Source organism: Rhopilema esculentum, chromosome 4 (assembly GCF_057945365.1).
Source record: "Rhopilema esculentum isolate cy_ngs chromosome 4, ASM5794536v1, whole genome shotgun sequence".
In the NCBI taxonomy this organism is placed as follows: Eukaryota; Metazoa; Cnidaria; class Scyphozoa; order Rhizostomeae; family Rhizostomatidae; genus Rhopilema; species Rhopilema esculentum.
This window is the reverse complement of record NC_142818.1, coordinates 3,658,038-3,676,511: the sequence shown is the minus strand read 5'-3', so window position 1 is coordinate 3,676,511 and position 18,474 is coordinate 3,658,038. Positions and strand designations below refer to the sequence as shown.

The window sequence follows — 18,474 nt, the reverse complement described above, 5'->3', positions numbered from 1 at the left end:
GTGAGATCTGCTTCAGAAGATTGCTTTCTGCAGAATTTGCTAGCCCTTAGCAAGCTTTAATTGTTATTCACAATACTTTGTTTATACATAATCAATGCTGTTGATCTTATAGTATTATTAGCTTTTCAGATCGCTTTTTATACTTGTCTTGCTGCAATTAACGGTGCACAGATGTTAACATTAGGAACAGGTGCAAGGAAATCTAATGTGTTTCGTTTACCCAGCAGTTAAAACACTTGGTAGGTGTGTGATTGTGTTGAGATTGAACTCACCAATAATGTTAACTTGGCGTGTGAAGAGTATTTCTAATTCTACTCTAAATTGCCCTGCAGGTTCTGTTCCCTTTGAGACAAAACTGTATTTTTCATTTGGAAAAGAAAGTAGAATAACTGATAAGAAGTGATGGCAAAGATGAAGATATTTGTGGCTATAAGTTCCTCTTATAGCCACATGGCTTATATACATATTCCCCATGGGGTGAATGCAGGGGGTAGTGAAAGGGTCCTCGGTTACAGAGTAGCCTTAGTTTTAGTTTCAATTCAATCACAGCAAAATATTCTCGCTATTATTTATTTTTGCAAGAGCCCCTTCTACTCATTCCATTGGAATCTCCCCCCCCCCCTAATGTAAGAGCCTTTTTTTTCTTTTCCTATGTTTACTCATTTCCCTCATATTTAATTTTCATCTTCATCTTAACTCATCCATCATTGCTTTGCTTGTTGCTCTGACATCCAACTCTGTGCTACGGCTTGCTTCAATTCTGCACATTACTAGGCCAATGTAGACGATCCAATGTCTATAATCACCTTGTAAATCTGTTTATTAAGCTAGAACACTACAAAGCTTTAAAAAGTTTAGGAATTGATGCTCACGTGACGTCATTATTGAAGATTTCATCTGACGTCAAAATTAAATCTTTTAGAATTTATGTCATTACTCAATTGTTACTTAAACAAGCAATACTTTTACAGAGCTTTGGATGGATCGCACCAGTTTCAAAGAGGTTTTCTTCTAGAATAACGAAAATCTCATAACAATGTAAGTTTTTTATGCACTGTTTTTAATAATAACAAAGCTGGGGTGGAACTTCTAATAACCAGTCTTAATAGTAATAAATAAAATTTATAACCCTTTAGTTCTAAGTCTTAAAACAGTTCAAATGCTAGATTTTTCACTTTGTTGACTACGGGTGTTAAATCTTAAAGGACCTTGTATTTTGTGAAAACCATTTTTGCAGAAGTTAAAGGAGTATAGGTTACAAATGAAAGGCTGTGGAAGTTTTTTTGAAACGTTGTAAAAAAATGATAACTACTATATCTAGGTTTTAATTAAGAAATGCCGTTTGTTTGCAGGCCCTACTTGTTTCCACCATATTTACTCAAAATTCCATCTACTCGCTATGAAATTGTGGAGTCACATTATTTCCGATTATTGTAAACTTTAAAAGAGTCACCTTCGAGAGTCTTGCTCGAATCTCCTAGAAAGATCCCATCTAAATGCTGCATCAAGTATTACAAATACATTAAGTGTGAATATAGGACTTTTTTCAGTATAATCATACTTAGTTACAAAATGATTCTCTAAATGAAAAGAAATTTTGTTATTCCTCGAACGTAACTCTTCATTGGGTAAAAGAATGAAAAGAGCAAACTGTTGCAATAGGAGTAGAAGGATAAATTGGAATGATCAGAAATACAGAGGAATAACTTGTAAAATGTAAAATAGGCCGAAGCGATGCACAATAAAAAGAAGAAGAAAGTTAAGGCTTGAAGCATAATACAATCTCTGCCAAAACTCTTGGAACACTTTTGATTTTCTCAACGTTTGCATGCATTCGTCCCCCTTCCCCTTCAAACAATGTTATCTTACAGAAAAGTTAAGATATACTTTTTTGGCAAACCCTTTCTAGCGATTGATTTGATATACTGCTTTGTACGCAACATTATTTTAGGCGAAGGGGGTTAGTCTATTAGAAATACGGGAAACAAATGAAAAAAGAAAAATTACTAAAATATGTGGGTGTTCTAAGGAGTTTTGTCAGAGATTGTACTTGTTTCTTTAAACGTCGTATCTATATTCGTTTTTCATTTTCATTTTCAATTAGACAAATTCCTTTATCATTTGGCTTGTAACATAGAAGCGTTGTTAAAACGTTGTTTCCATCCCAATATCACCCTTAACACTACTGTAATAGAGCAGTTCCCTTTACGATCTGAATTGCAACACAAATTGTATATATACGATGATTTGATATTATAACACTTTGGTGAGCACTCCGCTAAAGCCTAACCCGAAAATATAACAAGCTTATGAATTATGCAAATAGGATTTTAGATGTTTCAATGTTTGCTAGAATCGTATTTCAATGCAAGGGTACTATAAAAGCAGGTGTTTTTCGCTGTTTTTTACACAGCTATTTCTGCAAGTTAGAACCCCCCAGCAATTTGTCCATTGGCACATCCAGGATTTTTATCGGGCAAAAGAAGCAATTTTTGTACTCACCCTGTAACCTTTATGCAACAATTGTAACATATTAACATTTATTTGTAGTTGAACTTTCAAAGTATGGCACTGACCAAATTTTATGAAAACAATCTATTGTAAATGATCCTAATAGAACGTAATTCGACGTAATTCATCGGAAGAAATAAAAAAAAATTTGTTTCTCCCGACAAAATACGCTGAATGACGATGACTTAAGATGAAATACGTTTTTTGGTTTTCATATTCCGTGAAAATCGTGGACCCTGAATTGCTATAAAATGCGTCGAGATACGTTATATGAAAACCAGCCTTAATAGGTCATCATTGTACCAACATTGTTGGATGATGTTTTTTGCCTATAATTTATTCGTTTAAACAGGGCTTGCCATGTCAAAGTAACCTTAACTTGATGGATAGCTTCAAGGAAGTTTGAGTAACAGTGGGACATTACTCGTTGTTTTTACTTTGCAGGAAAAACATAAAAGCTGGCATACAATACATTTTTATCGGTTGTGTACTGTTATCTTCGTTTTGCAAGACAAAATGCCAAAATCAAGCAAAGAAAGAAGAGAAACCTGTCATCAAAATGTATTCATTCGTCAGTGCTCCAGTTGATGACGTAGCAAGTGCAGATACACCAGCCCACAATCTTGTTATCAGATCAAACCTAAAGGTGTCTTGATAAGGCCTAAATGCTATTGTCAATAATCAGGGTGATATTGGATAAGTGTGTATCGAGGTTTGAAATTGGTACTTCATAGCAATCAGCAAATCACTACTCAAGCATGATGCAGTACTTCTTTCATTTTCTCTTATTCTTTTTTTATTTTTCGATTGCCACTTCTCTATTTCCTCCTCTAGAGACTTGAGCTCTGAAATCAGCTTTGTGCTTGCATGTTCATTACTGTTAGCTTGGTCGATTTTTGCAAAGTAACAACGAGATTGACTTTACGAATACACTCCAACCGACAACTGTTCCTAAAAACAATCTAGTATACTTTGATAGTTCAAATGTGTAGGCACTTGGTCATAGTTCTGTCTACAGACTTATGTACAGAGCAAGATGGTTTCAATTGTAAATCGTGACTAAAACATGTTGGATTGCCGCTTTTTTAATACTGTAGTGGTACTTCTTAGGACTATACTCGTACATAGTAATTCATTATAATTATAAACCTCAATGTACCAAGCTGTGTTGAGCAGATGTTTATGATACTAGACAATCCAGTATGCATAGGATGAAGCAAGATGAAGGCTGGTTAAAGAAACAGACAGAACAAATCATAAAATAATTTCTTGTAATCATAATCAAATCTAACACTCTAAATCTAAAATTCCTGGGCCCTAGTGTTGAGATGATGTCACTTCAAAATAAGAACACTTGTCTAAGCTATTGCAAAGTGAATGCAGTTAACTGGGCCTAAATTCCTTAAACCGTTCTGTCTTTATTTAGTCATGTTCATTGATACTTAAGCATGCCAATATTTTTAAGTTCTTCTTCTGTTCTAGGGGAACATTAAGATAATCGTCAACAAAATGATGTCGATAGCAGATATGAAAGTGAATGTAAAAATGTCCGGAGTAAATGGTTCGAATTTTGCTGACTACCAAGTTAAATATCGACGAAAGCCTTATGATTATGATACAGTACTTCTTGAAGTGGTAAGATATACCTTATTTTAAAAAGAGATTAGCGAACAGGCAAGTAAAACCCATTATAACTTGAGTAGTTGAAGTGCTAACTTGCTAGATATTCTTGATAAACTTTGTACAAAATCTAAAAAAATTCTATACAATTCCTGTGATTTCTTGAATTTTTATTTCCTAAGGCATATTATTGCAATTTGCAAAAACCAAAATCTACATGAATATGAAATATAGATTTTCTAACATATATGGCCATGACAATAGCTAAAAAAAATCAGTCTCCTAATTAAAAAAATTTCCTTCCCAAAGCAAAAGTACGAGTAGTTTTCATTATTTTTTCTCCTTGCTATTTATCAGTAAACTTTCACATTAATTATACATCGGTAGGCCGATTTTATTGACAAAGTTTATAAATCTAAGGCTGCGATAAATCTAAACATCTAATCACTGCCTTTCTACTAGCCATTTCAATATGACATAAACTAAGAAGGCATGGGACAGACTCTAGAAATACAGACATATCATTTACACAATGATAATAGTGGATGGAAGCAGTAGGAACCTGTTTGCAATTACTTCATTTATCATTCATGTTTTTTAATTCTTTGGAATATTGAAGCTTCAGAATATAAGCGAGTTTTTATTGCTTAATTATTTGGGGGATGAGCAAGAGAAAGATTTTCAGGCAATCCTCCGTCCTGGGGTCGAAGGGCATGAGCATGGAACGAAGTTACTTATGCATTCTTTCTGACTCTAGGACGTAGTGTTGCCTGACTCATTTGAAGATTTTCGCTCGCTCGAAAGGAAAAAGGGGATCTGGTTATCAGGCTATCTTGTTAGTTGCAAAGCAAAAGAGTTAAATTAATTCAAACTTCTAACAAGTAGCTTTCCTTATCAATAAGTTTGCTTTTTCTGTAAGTGAATGTAACTTAGGACGTCCTCTGTATAGATTCGTTATCTTTTACTTCTCTAGCAAAGTTTCGTTGTTAGCATACCAAACTCAGTTTTTCTGCTCTGCGAAATTGAAATTCCATTACTGCATTGACTCAGTTTTTAATTTATCACTTTTCATCGTGTCCCCTTCTTACTCTTTTTTTCCTTTGCTCGTTCAAGATAAATGATTACTTGATTTCAGCACGAATCCGGGCCACCTATTGACGGCGGCGACAAGCTAACAAAGACCACGGTTGCTGTTTTGTGGGGGACAGCCTGTGTCTGCTCTGCAGCGACAGTTTTTGCCATCTTCGGTTGCATTGGATCAGCTATTATACGAAAATGTAAATCGATGAGAAGACGTTCGTACAAGAGTTGTTCCAGCTCTTCAACAGAAAGCGATGAAATCACTTCAATCTCAGATCCGACTGATAATTTGAACGAGACAGGCACAGAGAACACAAGTGATTCAACAGATGAAGTGCAAGACCAAACAGTGACGGAAGAAGATGATGACGATGATGAGGGTGAAACGGAAGCCAAAAGCGATTCAGAAGATTATGATGATGATTATGATGATAGCCATGATAAAAATGCAAGCGATGTGGCACATGGTCGCAATCATCATAGTGATTACATTGACAGTACTGACGATAAAACTGAGAAAAAAATCATTCACAATAAAGGAGAGTGTTTTTATGATAAAAAGTCACTTGGAAAAGACCATCAACATAAGTGGGACGATAGTGGTAACGCATATGTAAGTAGTGGAGAAGAAAAAGACTTTAAATATCCCAATAAAAAGAAAGGAACTCGCTTCAATAAGAAGAACGAGGATGAGGACATTCTAAAAGATACGACTAAGCTACATGTTGCTGATGAAATACCAACGAAGCACAAAAAGAAATTGCATGGAAAGAAGGGACTAGCAAGAACTGGCGAACGACATTCGTTCCACGATGATGAAGACTTTCTCTCAGTTCACAGGCATGGTGAATATAATTCCTTTGTCCATGAAGACGGTGAAAGCATTGTTGGCAAATCTAATTCCAAACAAGGGTTGACAGGATTCATATCAAGTGACTGCGAGGCGGGAGATAACTCTAACGCAAGTAGTATTAGAAACGAAGCACACAGTAATGTATCTAAAGATCCATCTAAACATTTTCACAAACCAAATAAAAAAGACACGAAAAATTCCAATCAGGGTGACATCATGTCGAAGTCCAATTCAAAGAAGAAAGACCGATTAATGAAGGAGCAGCATTCGTACCACAATGATGAAGATTTCCTATCAGTCCACAGACACGGTGAATACAATTCTTTCGTCCATGAAGATGCTAACACTGTTGCTTCAAGTCATTCATTCTTCAGCAAAGGGAGCTGTGATGTCAAAACAGGAAAAAACAAGAAAAAAGAAGCCTACACTGGCGTGTTAAAGGAAAATGCAAGAGAGAATGCATGCACGTCTACAGGAGACAAAGCACAACTTGACATAAAAGCAAATTCAGACGTTAACTTAAGCAGTAATTTTAATGACACGTTAACTGTTAATGGCTCAAGTGTTGGTTTGGACACAGAACAACTGAAATCAGCGCATATCATTAGCAAGGCCAAAACAAGCAGCAGCTCTGGATCAGAAAATGAACTCAAGAAACGCCATGCTGTCAAGAAATCTCACGCTGGAAAGGGCATCGAAAAGGTGATCGTAAAAGCAATCAGCGTGCAAGATAATCAATCCAAAAAGGACACGAAAAGAAATAGTGAAAAAGGCAAGTTTGTGAAATGCAGCAAAGATTAGTAGAATATTATTTTGATGACGTCAGATTTTTTATAGATCCAGCTATGTCTATACTTGTCATTTCAACACTTTGATAATCAACAAAGGCTTAAAATCTGTTGCTTTGATTGTTCAAAGAGAGATTGAATGTAAAATAAACGGAAATTAGATTTCGACACCTGGTCTATTTCACATCTGCTAACGCCATCTGCTTCATTTTTTAATTGTATGAAATTAAGATCTATACTCTAAAAAGACCTTCCTTTTAGACATCATTGAAGGTTTGTGTAACATGTGATCTGTGATAATTAAAGTCGACCATATTTTATGGGCAATACAAGATTCCCGACATATGTTAGGAAGAGAAAGCAGTTTTCCTTCTCTTAATCACTTACTACGTTGACATGTAGCACTGGGTATGAGATGTGTGCTATATAGGTAGATATATGACTAATTATACAAACAATTATCGAAGCAGTACACTAACAATAGAAGAATTAAACCATTGCTTACCATATTATATATTTTCCAGGACACGAGAAAGCATCTGGTAAGGCCAACCGAAGATATGGTGGAGGGTCCTCTTTTGCTGGTCATCAGACTTTGTTTGTTGTCTGCATTTTTGGATGTTTGTCAATATCGCTGGCCGCCTTGCCAGATCTTTCCTTATTTCAGACAGTGACAGCTGATATTACTATCGAGATTCCTGATTTTTTTGAATCGGTAGAAGTCTTTCTCAACAGCAAGCACAAGAATGACGTCAAAGTAATAGGTGATCAGCATCACTTCAAAACAAAGATATACGGTGAGACATAAGGCTTTAGAGTTTAGACTGAATTTTGGCTGTGATTTTAAACATCTTTAGCATAATATATTTTTCATCAATCGTATTAATCGGGGTATGTCTTCATACAAATTAATTATAATACAAAACTCTACATCGAACATATGATAAATGTGCTTCTACTCTAAAACTGAGATTTTTGCCTAAAGTTATTTAAAGGCACTGAGTCGTTATAAAAGGAGAAGGTATACCCAAATACGTTCAGTCATGATTTTCGTACTGCACTGTTATTGGTGGTTGTGACTAATATCACATAAACACACTGACTTACAAAACAGCTTCAGATCAACAACGGAAGCAAATACCGATATCACATAAAAGCTACAGAAATCACGCCGATGATTCAATCATATTTACCATAATTCAATGATTGGAAAGAAGTCAAAAGTGTAATTTCAAGAAACTCAATTTTAATTGCGTAGATAAAAGAAAATTTAATGAAATTATTGAAACAGCAACTTCCTTGCAGAAACGCCAACAATGTGTGTCTTCAGCTGTGAGCGATATTTGTTCTGCAGACATAATTGCCTATTTGCTAATAAAAAACTTTGTGCCTAGCCATGTATAAAGTAAAATTGATATTTAGTGAAATACCAAATAATATTGTACCTAGAGAGATTTTTGGAAACTTTGCTATTTATTCGTTATCTTATAGTATAGATTGCATTTCGTTGTCTTCAGCGCTTGAGAATTTGCAGATAAAGAAGAACGTCAAGTAAAAAAATATTATAAATGTCAAAATACCTGGAGAAAAGGCATGAAATAAGTTGTGATCATCGTCAGATAGAACTTTCCTTGGTCTTGTAGATGTCGACACGGTTTCTGGTTTGGAAAGTGACAATTGCCACGGGAAAGCAAGGGGAAACTGTGACAGTGGCACCTGCGACCCTCAGACGGGCAGTTGCATTTGCCAAAGAAACTATCTGTTTGAAAAGACGTTTCTGAAATGTGTCCCAGGTTTGTTGGAATCAACTCTCACTTACATCTTGTAAATATTGGTAACAAAATATGCTAGTCTATTAAATATTTTCAAGATGAACTCTCATCTACAATGGATAGGTATTTTCAAAATATACCCATATGCCATACGCAACTCATTTCTCTAGTACTGGCATGGTCAAGTATAAAAGCTAATATTTCAATTTTCTAGATTGTTCAAGAAGTTGTCCGTTTGAATTCTACATGGCAAAGTCATGCACAGTGCTATCTCCTGGCGAATGTAAACGTAAGTCGGAATTCCTTGGTCTGAACTCTGTCATAATATCACATTGATATATAGCAGACATCAGTTAAGCTTACATTCTTCTACTCTATTTTTATCAATCTTAAAATGTTTATTTGCTACAGGTTGTAGAAGTCCTTGCCCAAAAGACAAATTCGAAAGCACCGCCTGTGGAGGAGCAATGGACAGAGAGTGTACAGGTGAGTAATTGCTGCCCCGTCTTTTTAAGCCATAAGACGATCGATTCTTTACTATTCGAATGCATAAAAGCACCTTTGCCAGGTACACTTAAAGACAAGGAAGGGCAAATAGTAAGAAACTATATAACATATAAAGACTTTCCCTTTCGTATAATGCAGAGGTTTCTTTTTAGACTTTCATAATACAAATATGTATGTATTTATACAACTTTTTTTAAATCTTATCATCAAATCTCATTCTTGTACTTTTGTGAAATCTTTAATTATTAAAAGGTTTATATGAAGGCTTTGAATCGAATCAATCATTTATAATATATTCCTAATCGAATCTTCCATTCACTTTAAGGCGCCTCCCCCAACTCGGTACCTTGCATCGTAAACGCAATAAGGCAATAAAGCTATGTTGATATTTCCTTTTTTAGATGTGATTATGCTCTTGGAGTGGCGATGAGCAATTCATTTCATCGAAAACGAATATAAACAAAGACAAACATTAGCATCGATGCTGCACAAAAAAACCACAATTAATTTGCTTTAGCAATCGATTTAATCAATCTTGTGGACAGCAAAGTGTTTAAGGTTACTTAGTAGATTTAAAGATTAAACAAGAACCAGTTAACAGCAATTTTAAGGCAATCCACGACAAATAGAGGAAAATTTCAGTGCTCTGTCGTACAATTAACAAAATTTGACATCATTTAATCAGACATTGTGAAAATCATAGTGCAATTCACACAAGCATTTCTAGAAAGCATGTGTTTGATAAGAATTAACATAAGTTATGATTGTCTTACAGATATTTCAAAACTGCCACCTGTGTCCGTTAGTGAAATGATTGTTACTGAAAACAGAAAAAAGGTTAGACTTAGTCCTCTTTTTCTGTCACAGATAAATGTGTAACCTTTTTAAAAATAAATCTTTTATGATAAACAATAGAAAATGTTGGATATAATTTCAAAACAGACATTCTCTTTATCAATAAGGATCTGCCCCTTGCTATCAGGCCCCTTAGATAGCTTTTTGTGAAAGGTGACAAGGTGATGGCATAGAGCATAGAGAACATTCATGATGCTAGGATAACGTTTCTAATAACCACTTGGAAGAAAGATATTTATAATGAAGTCTTGCAGAGTGTTGGAAATTTCCATGCAAGGCTTAACTTTTGGTGCTGCCACTCAAAATGAAACAGCTGTTTGTTCCCCACCATTATTGGACCACTGTTTATGCGATTAATCTCTTTGGCTGCTTTGCCACAATATCCTCAAAGGATTCTTTAATTCTCCATATAGTGGATACATCTAGGACCACAGTTACTGCCTTTCGTAAGATGTCCGCTCTCTGGAAGTTGGTTGTACAAGGTTTTTGGCTATAAGAAAAAATTTTAAATTAGATGTCTCTGATCGAGATTCACTGTATACCATTAACGACTATATATATCTATGGATTAATTATTTGTAAATGAAGCTTACCTGCTATCCAATGATTCTTTTGTGAACGTTACGTGTTGTGGTCTCTGAGTGTTATATCGTTTTATGACCTCTATCACCAAACAAGTTGTTTAATCGTGTCTTAGGTAAAACTGGCCTACAAAAGATTGCATCCAAAGAAAGGTGAAAAGTTGGTTGCTGTGCTTGATCGTGGAACGGGAATCAAAGTTGTCGTGAACGTGTTGGAAGCTTCTTTTGATGTAAAGGTAGAGGAGGCAACAAGTCAAAACTATGACAGAAATCCTTCTGAGGAGCCATTATATGAATTATGCAGACATCAGATGCCTGTTTATTATGTTGCAAGGCACCATGTTTTGCAGGATAAGTTCTACTATGGCCAACGAAAAAACACACACTGCAATAAGAAGATTCCAGAATTTAAAAATGATGGAGTCTATTGCCTTAACAGTGATCATGATCTTATTCGATTGTTTACAAAAGGGAAATCTGAAAAAGAGACATTCGTACATTCTGAGGGATCGAAATTGTGCGAAAAGCTCTTACGAGATTGCTTTAATTGTGCTGATAATTGTGGGAAAGCTAGTTTGGCTTCATCTTGTATTAATGGCAAAGTTAGTTGTTATGATTCTTGCAGGAAAGCAAAGTGCGACTGCTCTAGAGAGGAATGTTTTTGTCAAAAATACATTGAAAATTGTGCTGGAAAAGCATCTGACTGTGTGGGAACAAGCGTTAGCAAAATAACGCTGGAGCCAATTTTTAGCCAGCAGTATCTGTACTGCTATGTGAAAATCTTACGGCTAGCTACCTACAGTATCAAAACAGATATTCTTGTTAATGGCAGACTGGTAGTTTCCAGGTATCGTGAGGTCGCAACCAAAGTGAAAAACCCAGGGTACAGCGGGGCCGAGGATGATCTTGGATACATGTTTGTGAAAGTTTCTGACTCTTTGAATCTGAATGGCAAGAACCTGTTGTTAAGAAGGGTGAAAGACACTAAAAGTCTTGAAGTAGGCCATTTCAAAATGGCGGATGACATTTATGGTGGACCAGCGACAGACAATCTCGCGTTATGGCCCCGTGCGCCGTATTCGTTGAGTAAGAAACAATGGAGCAATATGACTTGCAAAAGAGCTCAGGTGGATGCTTTCAGGGTTTTCGATAAGTATCCGATTAGCACCGAAGAGCCCAATATATTCGAAAAGCTGTACGGCCTTTCCTTAAAAGAAGAAGCCAGAACAAGTGAAGGAAATCGAGTATTTTCCATTAGCAAAAGGAATGAAAATCGTTTTATTGATGTCACAATGCCAGCACACAAGTCCCTTTTAAGAAACATTTTTCCCGCAAGTGACATAATTCAAAGTGAACTGCATGGCAGCCTGTTAAATAAGTCATCGCATTGGTCTGTATCTGTTGGAGGATCTCTAAAGTCCTGCCCAGGCTCCTTCACTGCGAAACTTTTTGACCAAGCCCGGTCGGATAGCTTGCTATTTCATACCGACATTGCTGTCACACGGGGTGATAATTGCTTCTTCAAGTTTGAATTTAATATGCCATTTAAGAATACAGAGGAAGAAAACGAAAGAGTGTTTGTTGTACATTTAATCACCAGAAAGCAAACCATCAAACTTGTACTGTTGAAAGAAAAGAAAATCAAGAGGATACTTCAGATGATTCACATACCCCCGGTAGACAAAGGGCGACTCTTGAATGCGATTCTTCCTATATCTGTTATTGCAGGGGGATTTGTCTTTCTTTTAGTAGTGCTACTGGCTTTTGGAGTGCTGACTAAACCAACAGATCAACTATATCAGGTAGATGTGGACAACGAGTTCCACTTCAGACATGCGCTTGTAATTGTTTGGTTCGTGTGTGCCAGGTTAGCAAAAAGCATTTTATTGACGATAACGTTTCTGAGTTATATTTTTGTCGTGATTCACTCAAAAAACTACCATACTTTGAAAAGTTTCAACGAATTCCAACTACGCGAAAAAACAGTCATAAAAAGCATCTACGAAGATATGGAGAGACACAGAGTTGCAGAAATCAACAGACAAGAAAAGCGATTTACAGAAGAGAAGAACATTTGTGAAATTAATATGCAAAAACTCGATGCATACCTTGCTGAGAGAAAACGTGACTCGTCGTGGGAGCAACAAATAAATAAAAGAGCAAAGTCGATCAAGAGAGCTGCAATACAAAAGTTTGAGGTGAGATATGCCAAAATCGTTAGAACGTACTATGAGACAAAAAACATGGTGAAGACAAGTACCGAAAACCATTTTAGAACTATTGAGCGATTCGTGAGGGGTGTAAAGGGGAAAGTCTTAGGCCATCCATATCTTAAACCCGCAAAAGTTCCCTTCGGTTTGTACCGATTCTTTAGAGGAAGTAAAAATTGGGCACAGTACATTGGCCTTGATGTGAACTTAAACAATCTGAATTACTACAATAGATGGGAATCTGCATCTAGTGAAATCTCGCACGTAAGTAATGCATTAAGGAGAACTAAAAATAAGCAGGAGAAAAGCGAAAACATGAATTATAGAGCCTGGATGGAGCAGAGCAAATCCAGGATTTACGAGAAACCACCTATGGTCTATAAGATTCGTTATCCAAAGGTGAATCACGGACTTGGATTTGATAAAGGTTTGGTGAAAAAAGTATTTGGAGTTACATGGGTCACTGAGTTGACGAAGAAAAAGATATTTTCTTACATTGGTATGGTAATGATGATAGCGTTAGATGCATTGTTTTTTGTTTATCGACATACAAGAACATATGCAATGGCTGCATCCATGGTGTACGGATTCAAAAAGATTTGCAATCTTGATAAGATGCAAGAAGACTGGCAAAAGGATGCTGAGAAGAATGAGATTTTGAAGCAAGGATTCCGGTTTCGACGGGAGGAGTCTCAAGACCACACAACGACAACCACCAATGAAGAATATACTTCTGACGAACGGGGTATTGTAGGCGAAGGATTGTCCACATCAACTGACGAGTACGAAGCGAAGAAGAAGATGGGCTCTCGAATATTCGAAAAGACGTATGGTAGTAACCAGAATAGCTATACAAGTTCGTGTTCTGTTGTGACTGGAATCAGTAACTGCTCAGCTAGAGGTTCATTAGAGAGTAATGACCCAAGTCAAAATTATACAGAAAAATCTGACAATGTTCAACATCAGTCTTTATCAGCACGTGAGAGAGACCAAATCGATGATAAAGACGATTCAGTTGAAGAGGCTGAAGATAAAGACGACATGATGCCATCCGGGTCGAGAGAAGTCACTTCAGATGAGAGCGATGGTTCTTCCGAATCCATGGATGAAACCAGCAGATTCATTGGTAAGATGTATTTCTTTTCTTAATTCCACATCATCAACTGACAAGCGTTACATCCTAAACAAAACCCTAAAATCTACTTTTTTATACAGAAATGGTGATCCGATGTAGGTTGATTGACGTAATATACACGCATAAAAGTATAACAACGATCTCAAACGGCTGAATATGGCGAACTTTCATAGCTGTACCTTTTACAGGTGTCCGAAAATAGTTTACATCTGTACAATGTTCGATTATGGACTTGTGGTGAAAAATAAAAAACATCTTCTATCTCTATGTTACATTCTTAACTTCAAATGATTTCAAGGATGGGCCAACCGGTTAGCCGTATATTGTTAAGCAAGTTCCTTTGACAAGACGGTTTTAGTCAAGTGTGTGTGTCTAATTGAACTTATGTTTGCATTCAAGATCGTGATAAAGGACCTGGTTTGGTTGCAGAGGCATATGATGTTGCTATGACCGTCATCGGCTGGCTTGGTGTTCTCCTCCGAACCTTTGTGACGTATATGAAGAAAATTAATATCGTTAACATGGTAAGTTGAATAACGCGTGCATTGAGTGAGTCAATGAAATAAAGCTCTCTGATATCTGATAAAATGTGACCTCAAATGTCCCGTTAGGCATTTCTATTTTGAACATAGCAACCAGTAGCTAGATCTATACACTGTTGCTGTTGTTGTTGTTGTTGCTGTTATTGTTGTCGAAGAAAACTTGTTGCCTCGCTTTACAGACTGAGTGAGTCCCGGGAGGGGGAAGGTTACTCCCATTATGGCTAACAGGGGGTCCAGTCGGAGTCAATGAGGACCAGATCTAGAATGTTAAAGAATTACCCTAAAATAGTAGTGTTTTACGACAATAACCCTCAAATGGTAGCATAAGGCCGGAAAATATGTCATTGGTAGCATCCATTTCTTTGTACGCGGCTCATAGAGCAGTCCCTTGTAATACCAGAGGCTAGAACTAAAAATTATGGTCTCAGCACACTGAATGTTCAGGGTTAGAAAATCTACCATTAAAATGAATGCAAGTGTTATTTTTGCAGTAAATGGACTGCCTTATACAACTTTAGAAATCGCTTCATGTTAGTATAAAATGGTGTTTTTATATTTGATAAATCGTGGAATTTAATGTGACATTCACAATGTTAATAAGCATCGATATATATGTGTTATTTGCGCTTATAGGAAATGCGCTTCTTTCTGTTCCATTGAAGCATGAAAAATGTTGTGTTTCCCTGGTTTTATAATTTGGATGACAAACTATGATGTTGAAATTTGTAGCATCTCTAGTTGAGTTGTAATCTGAAAATAGTGTCAAAAAGTCAAAATTAACATTGTTTCCTAAACAATCACAGTCTAACTAAAGGTTGTAATTTTTTTTCTTAAAAAATGATAATGTTTAACTGATCCTCTTTGACAATAATTTAAGAAAGCCTTTGAAAATAAAAGGTTTTTACAACTAAAATCTATTTGGTTGAAGAAAAATTTATTTTCTTTCCAGGTGTTGCTGAACACACATGTAATTTTGATATTTTTTATCATGTCTCTTATCACCATTTGCGTCTACTTCACAATTCTCACGGCGAAATTTATTCTGAGAACACCTGTACTAGATGATCTTGGATTTTTCGACGCAAAAATTTCACCAATCTTAACTTATCGAAAAGTTGTGAATACGAGGACATCGATGAATGCATTCATGATCAACCACATCCATATTCCATACTACGAAGCAAGGTCAGTATTGCCAACGCAAGTTAAACAGATCTTTGTGATTCTTGGTTTCTGGGAAAATGTATCCTATGAAATCTATTAGAGTTGCATGTGATAAACGTCTTCTATATCTTTTATTGTGGGAAAAGTAAAATGAGCTGTTTTCAGACTTTGCAAGCTGAAGAAACGATAAAATAACGAGTGAATAGATTAAGTGTCAAAATGAAATGAGTTTAGTTTTTATTGTTGATAACACGATGTTTAAAGCATAGATTGGTTATTAAAGCAAAATTTATCTCATTTTGATACTTATTTTGTTCTTATCATTTTATCATTATTTGAATGATGTACCACAAGGATTGTATATATTTAATTGGGTTTTTCACGCTGCAGTGCTTAAAACAAGCTACTCTAAGTCGTACAGAATCGTTTGTGATAATAAACCAAAGAATGACGTAGCCAGAAAATCAAAACTAACCTTTGTGCTTTCCCAGAGCCAAATGATTGAATCGATTTTCATTCGATTTAATTGAGTTGTGAGTGTTCAATTTGCCTATGAACATTTGTGATGATTAAAAAGAAACTACAATAAGAAATTGAATCGAAATTTTAGCTTTCATTAAGTCTTACTATATAGAACTGTTAATGATATATTTTTTGTTGGAATATTTGAACCAAGAACTAGAAAATTCATTTTGCTTTCAGGATGAATGCTCGAATCGAGATTTACAGGCTGAAAGCTGGGTTGTACAAAAAAATCCAATGTACCAGAGCTGTTTTGCACAACAGTGAATTCTGCTCATGGAATCGAGACCATTGCAGTGGTCTCGAGGCTTATGATGATAATTTTTACAGAAATCTGACTCAATTCAAGTGTCATCTATCGCCAGCAACACCCAAGAGGTAACAGCCCTTTCTTTTCTACGTTACATCTTTCTGTTCATGGGCCTAATATGAACCAATATAAGAATCACCTGGGACCCTAAGGGCCTACGCCATAAGGCAGCTTTCTCAAACAAATGCACATCGTCTAGTTCTACTCTTCTCGAAAGATCACTAAAATCTATCACAAAAAAATCGTCACAACATGGTGGCAAACCATAATCATGTTCATTCAGCAATATTTTGTGATAGTTGATTTTTGGTAAATTGGGCCAGGGCATTATTTGAGGGTATATTGTGGAGCATGGCCACCGTGAAAGCTCTATTAAGCCCCCTTTCAATTAAGCGCCCCTCTTTAATAGCCCCTCTCAACTAGGCTCCCCTCTCTAATAGTCCCCTTCAAATTAAATTTTTCTTATAAGCCTCCTCTTTTTTATAAGCCCTTGTGGTGATATTGTGTTTTGCTGTTGTTGTTGCTACTCTAAAGTGTTGTTGCTGAAGGTATTCATAATGATGGCGTAATAGGCCATACAAATGGTAGTATATCATAGCACAATCTTCAATTCCAGAAAGTGAAGTTTTACAGAGCTTTTACGGTAGTTGAACTAATGTAAAAATTTACATATTAAACAAGACGTCCATGTTGGTGTGCTACATAAGATGCAGAATGGCTTGACTAATTACTGAAATCCACTTTCCATTTTGCAGATACTCAGATTTTGATAGAGTGCAGTTCAAAAATGAAATGATGAGATCCTATGGTCCATATGTGGAAGCAACCAGAGGAATAATTTTAGATACTTTTCAAATGATAATCACCATAATTTGTATTCAAATTGCACTGAGTTTTTCCTCAACCATGATTACAAAGCTTTTGCTTAGATTTGATTTGATTAGACAAATAAAAGTTTATCAAACAAGAAAACCGTTAGAAACATGGGATTTAGCTGGCAACGAAAATACATAATTTACCCTGACATATATTTCACAAAGCTTTTTAGGTTTGCATTTAAAATATTATGTTTTAATATTCATAAAAGAATTCTCATATCAAGTTTTAATGATTTTTGCACTTTATGATTCTATCTACCACTGCATGTTACAAGAACAAATACAGGGAAGTTGGGTTTGCAGTGTCTCGTGTTGCCCCTGTAATAACTTTGCAAAATAAGACCTGTGTAATGACAATATGTTTATGTATATGAATTACAAATGTGCCTACAGTGCATTCTTAAATCTTCAGAACATACCACATTGTCGCAGAAAGCTTAAAAATTGTTCGATGGTCTTTTAGTGTTTTTTAAGAATGCTTGAAAAATGCACGATGTTGAATTAACACTCATAGTTTCTTTTTGTAAGAAACCTCTTCTTGTGTTTCATCAAAAGCCCAATATTAGAAGAAGAGTTATTGCCAAGGATACTGAATTTCAAATGAAAATGGAAAATTGAAAAAGTGTGTGAAAAAGTGGTATACAATTTTCTGCATCAGGCAACAGTATTACTGAATCAAGTGTTGCATTTTAGAACCATTCTCCCTAGTAGCAGCGCAGGCCACTGGGTTTTCTTTGGGAGGGAGACAAGACCTAATTCGCCCTTTTGAATGTCAGATATGCCCTTTCAACAGCAGGGAATGCTAATGTTACCAATATTGCTTGTCCGACTGGACTGCAACTCTACTAACGTTACTTGCGCATTACAGTGCAAACGCTGTTTAACTAACGGACACAAGAACTGCCAATACATCGGACAAGCAAGCAGACGACTGAAAGACAGATTTAACGAACACAGACGAGACATTATCAACAAGAAAGTAGTACAAATCTGGTGTTGCAGAACACCTCTGCAGCTAGGAACATTCCATCAATGACCTTACTATTACTGCAACTCAACGACAAACGTGAGAATGTTTGACGAGCTAAAGAGCAATACCTCATTGGCCTGAACACTCTGCCCTGAACACGAACGGCATGAACAGAG

The 18,474-nt window shown here is 36.0% G+C and overlaps 1 protein-coding gene across 2 annotated transcripts; it reads left to right on the top strand.

Moving 5' to 3' along the window:
- Nucleotides 1–644: 644 nt before the first annotated feature.
- LOC135691395 (uncharacterized) lies at nt 645–18,457 on the top strand. Of its 2 annotated transcripts, XM_089116121.1 has the most exons (14): nt 645–1,038; nt 2,956–3,157; nt 3,994–4,146; nt 5,267–6,836; nt 7,377–7,649; nt 8,496–8,645; nt 8,839–8,913; nt 9,036–9,110; nt 9,907–9,968; nt 10,684–13,903; nt 14,312–14,436; nt 15,404–15,639; nt 16,321–16,518; nt 17,206–18,457. In XM_089116121.1, coding segments are annotated over exons 1-14 (6,600 nt in total). In that variant the 5' UTR covers nt 645–1,036; the 3' UTR covers nt 17,465–18,457. The 2 variants fall into 2 exon arrangements, with proteins under 2 accessions (XP_088972247.1, XP_088972248.1); XM_089116122.1 differs by lacking the exon at nt 645–1,038 and having other exon boundaries at nt 1,052–3,157.
- The last annotated feature ends 17 nt before the right edge of the window (nt 18,458–18,474 follow it).

Bases quoted from the DNA above. Each gene is read 5' to 3' on its own strand.
- LOC135691395 (XM_089116121.1), top strand. The intron at 3,158-3,993 runs GTGTCTTGATAA...CTTCTGTTCTAG, and splicing joins TTATCAGATCAAACCTAAAG to GGGAACATTAAGATAATCGT. The intron at 13,904-14,311 runs GTAAGATGTATT...TTTGCATTCAAG, and splicing joins TGAAACCAGCAGATTCATTG to ATCGTGATAAAGGACCTGGT.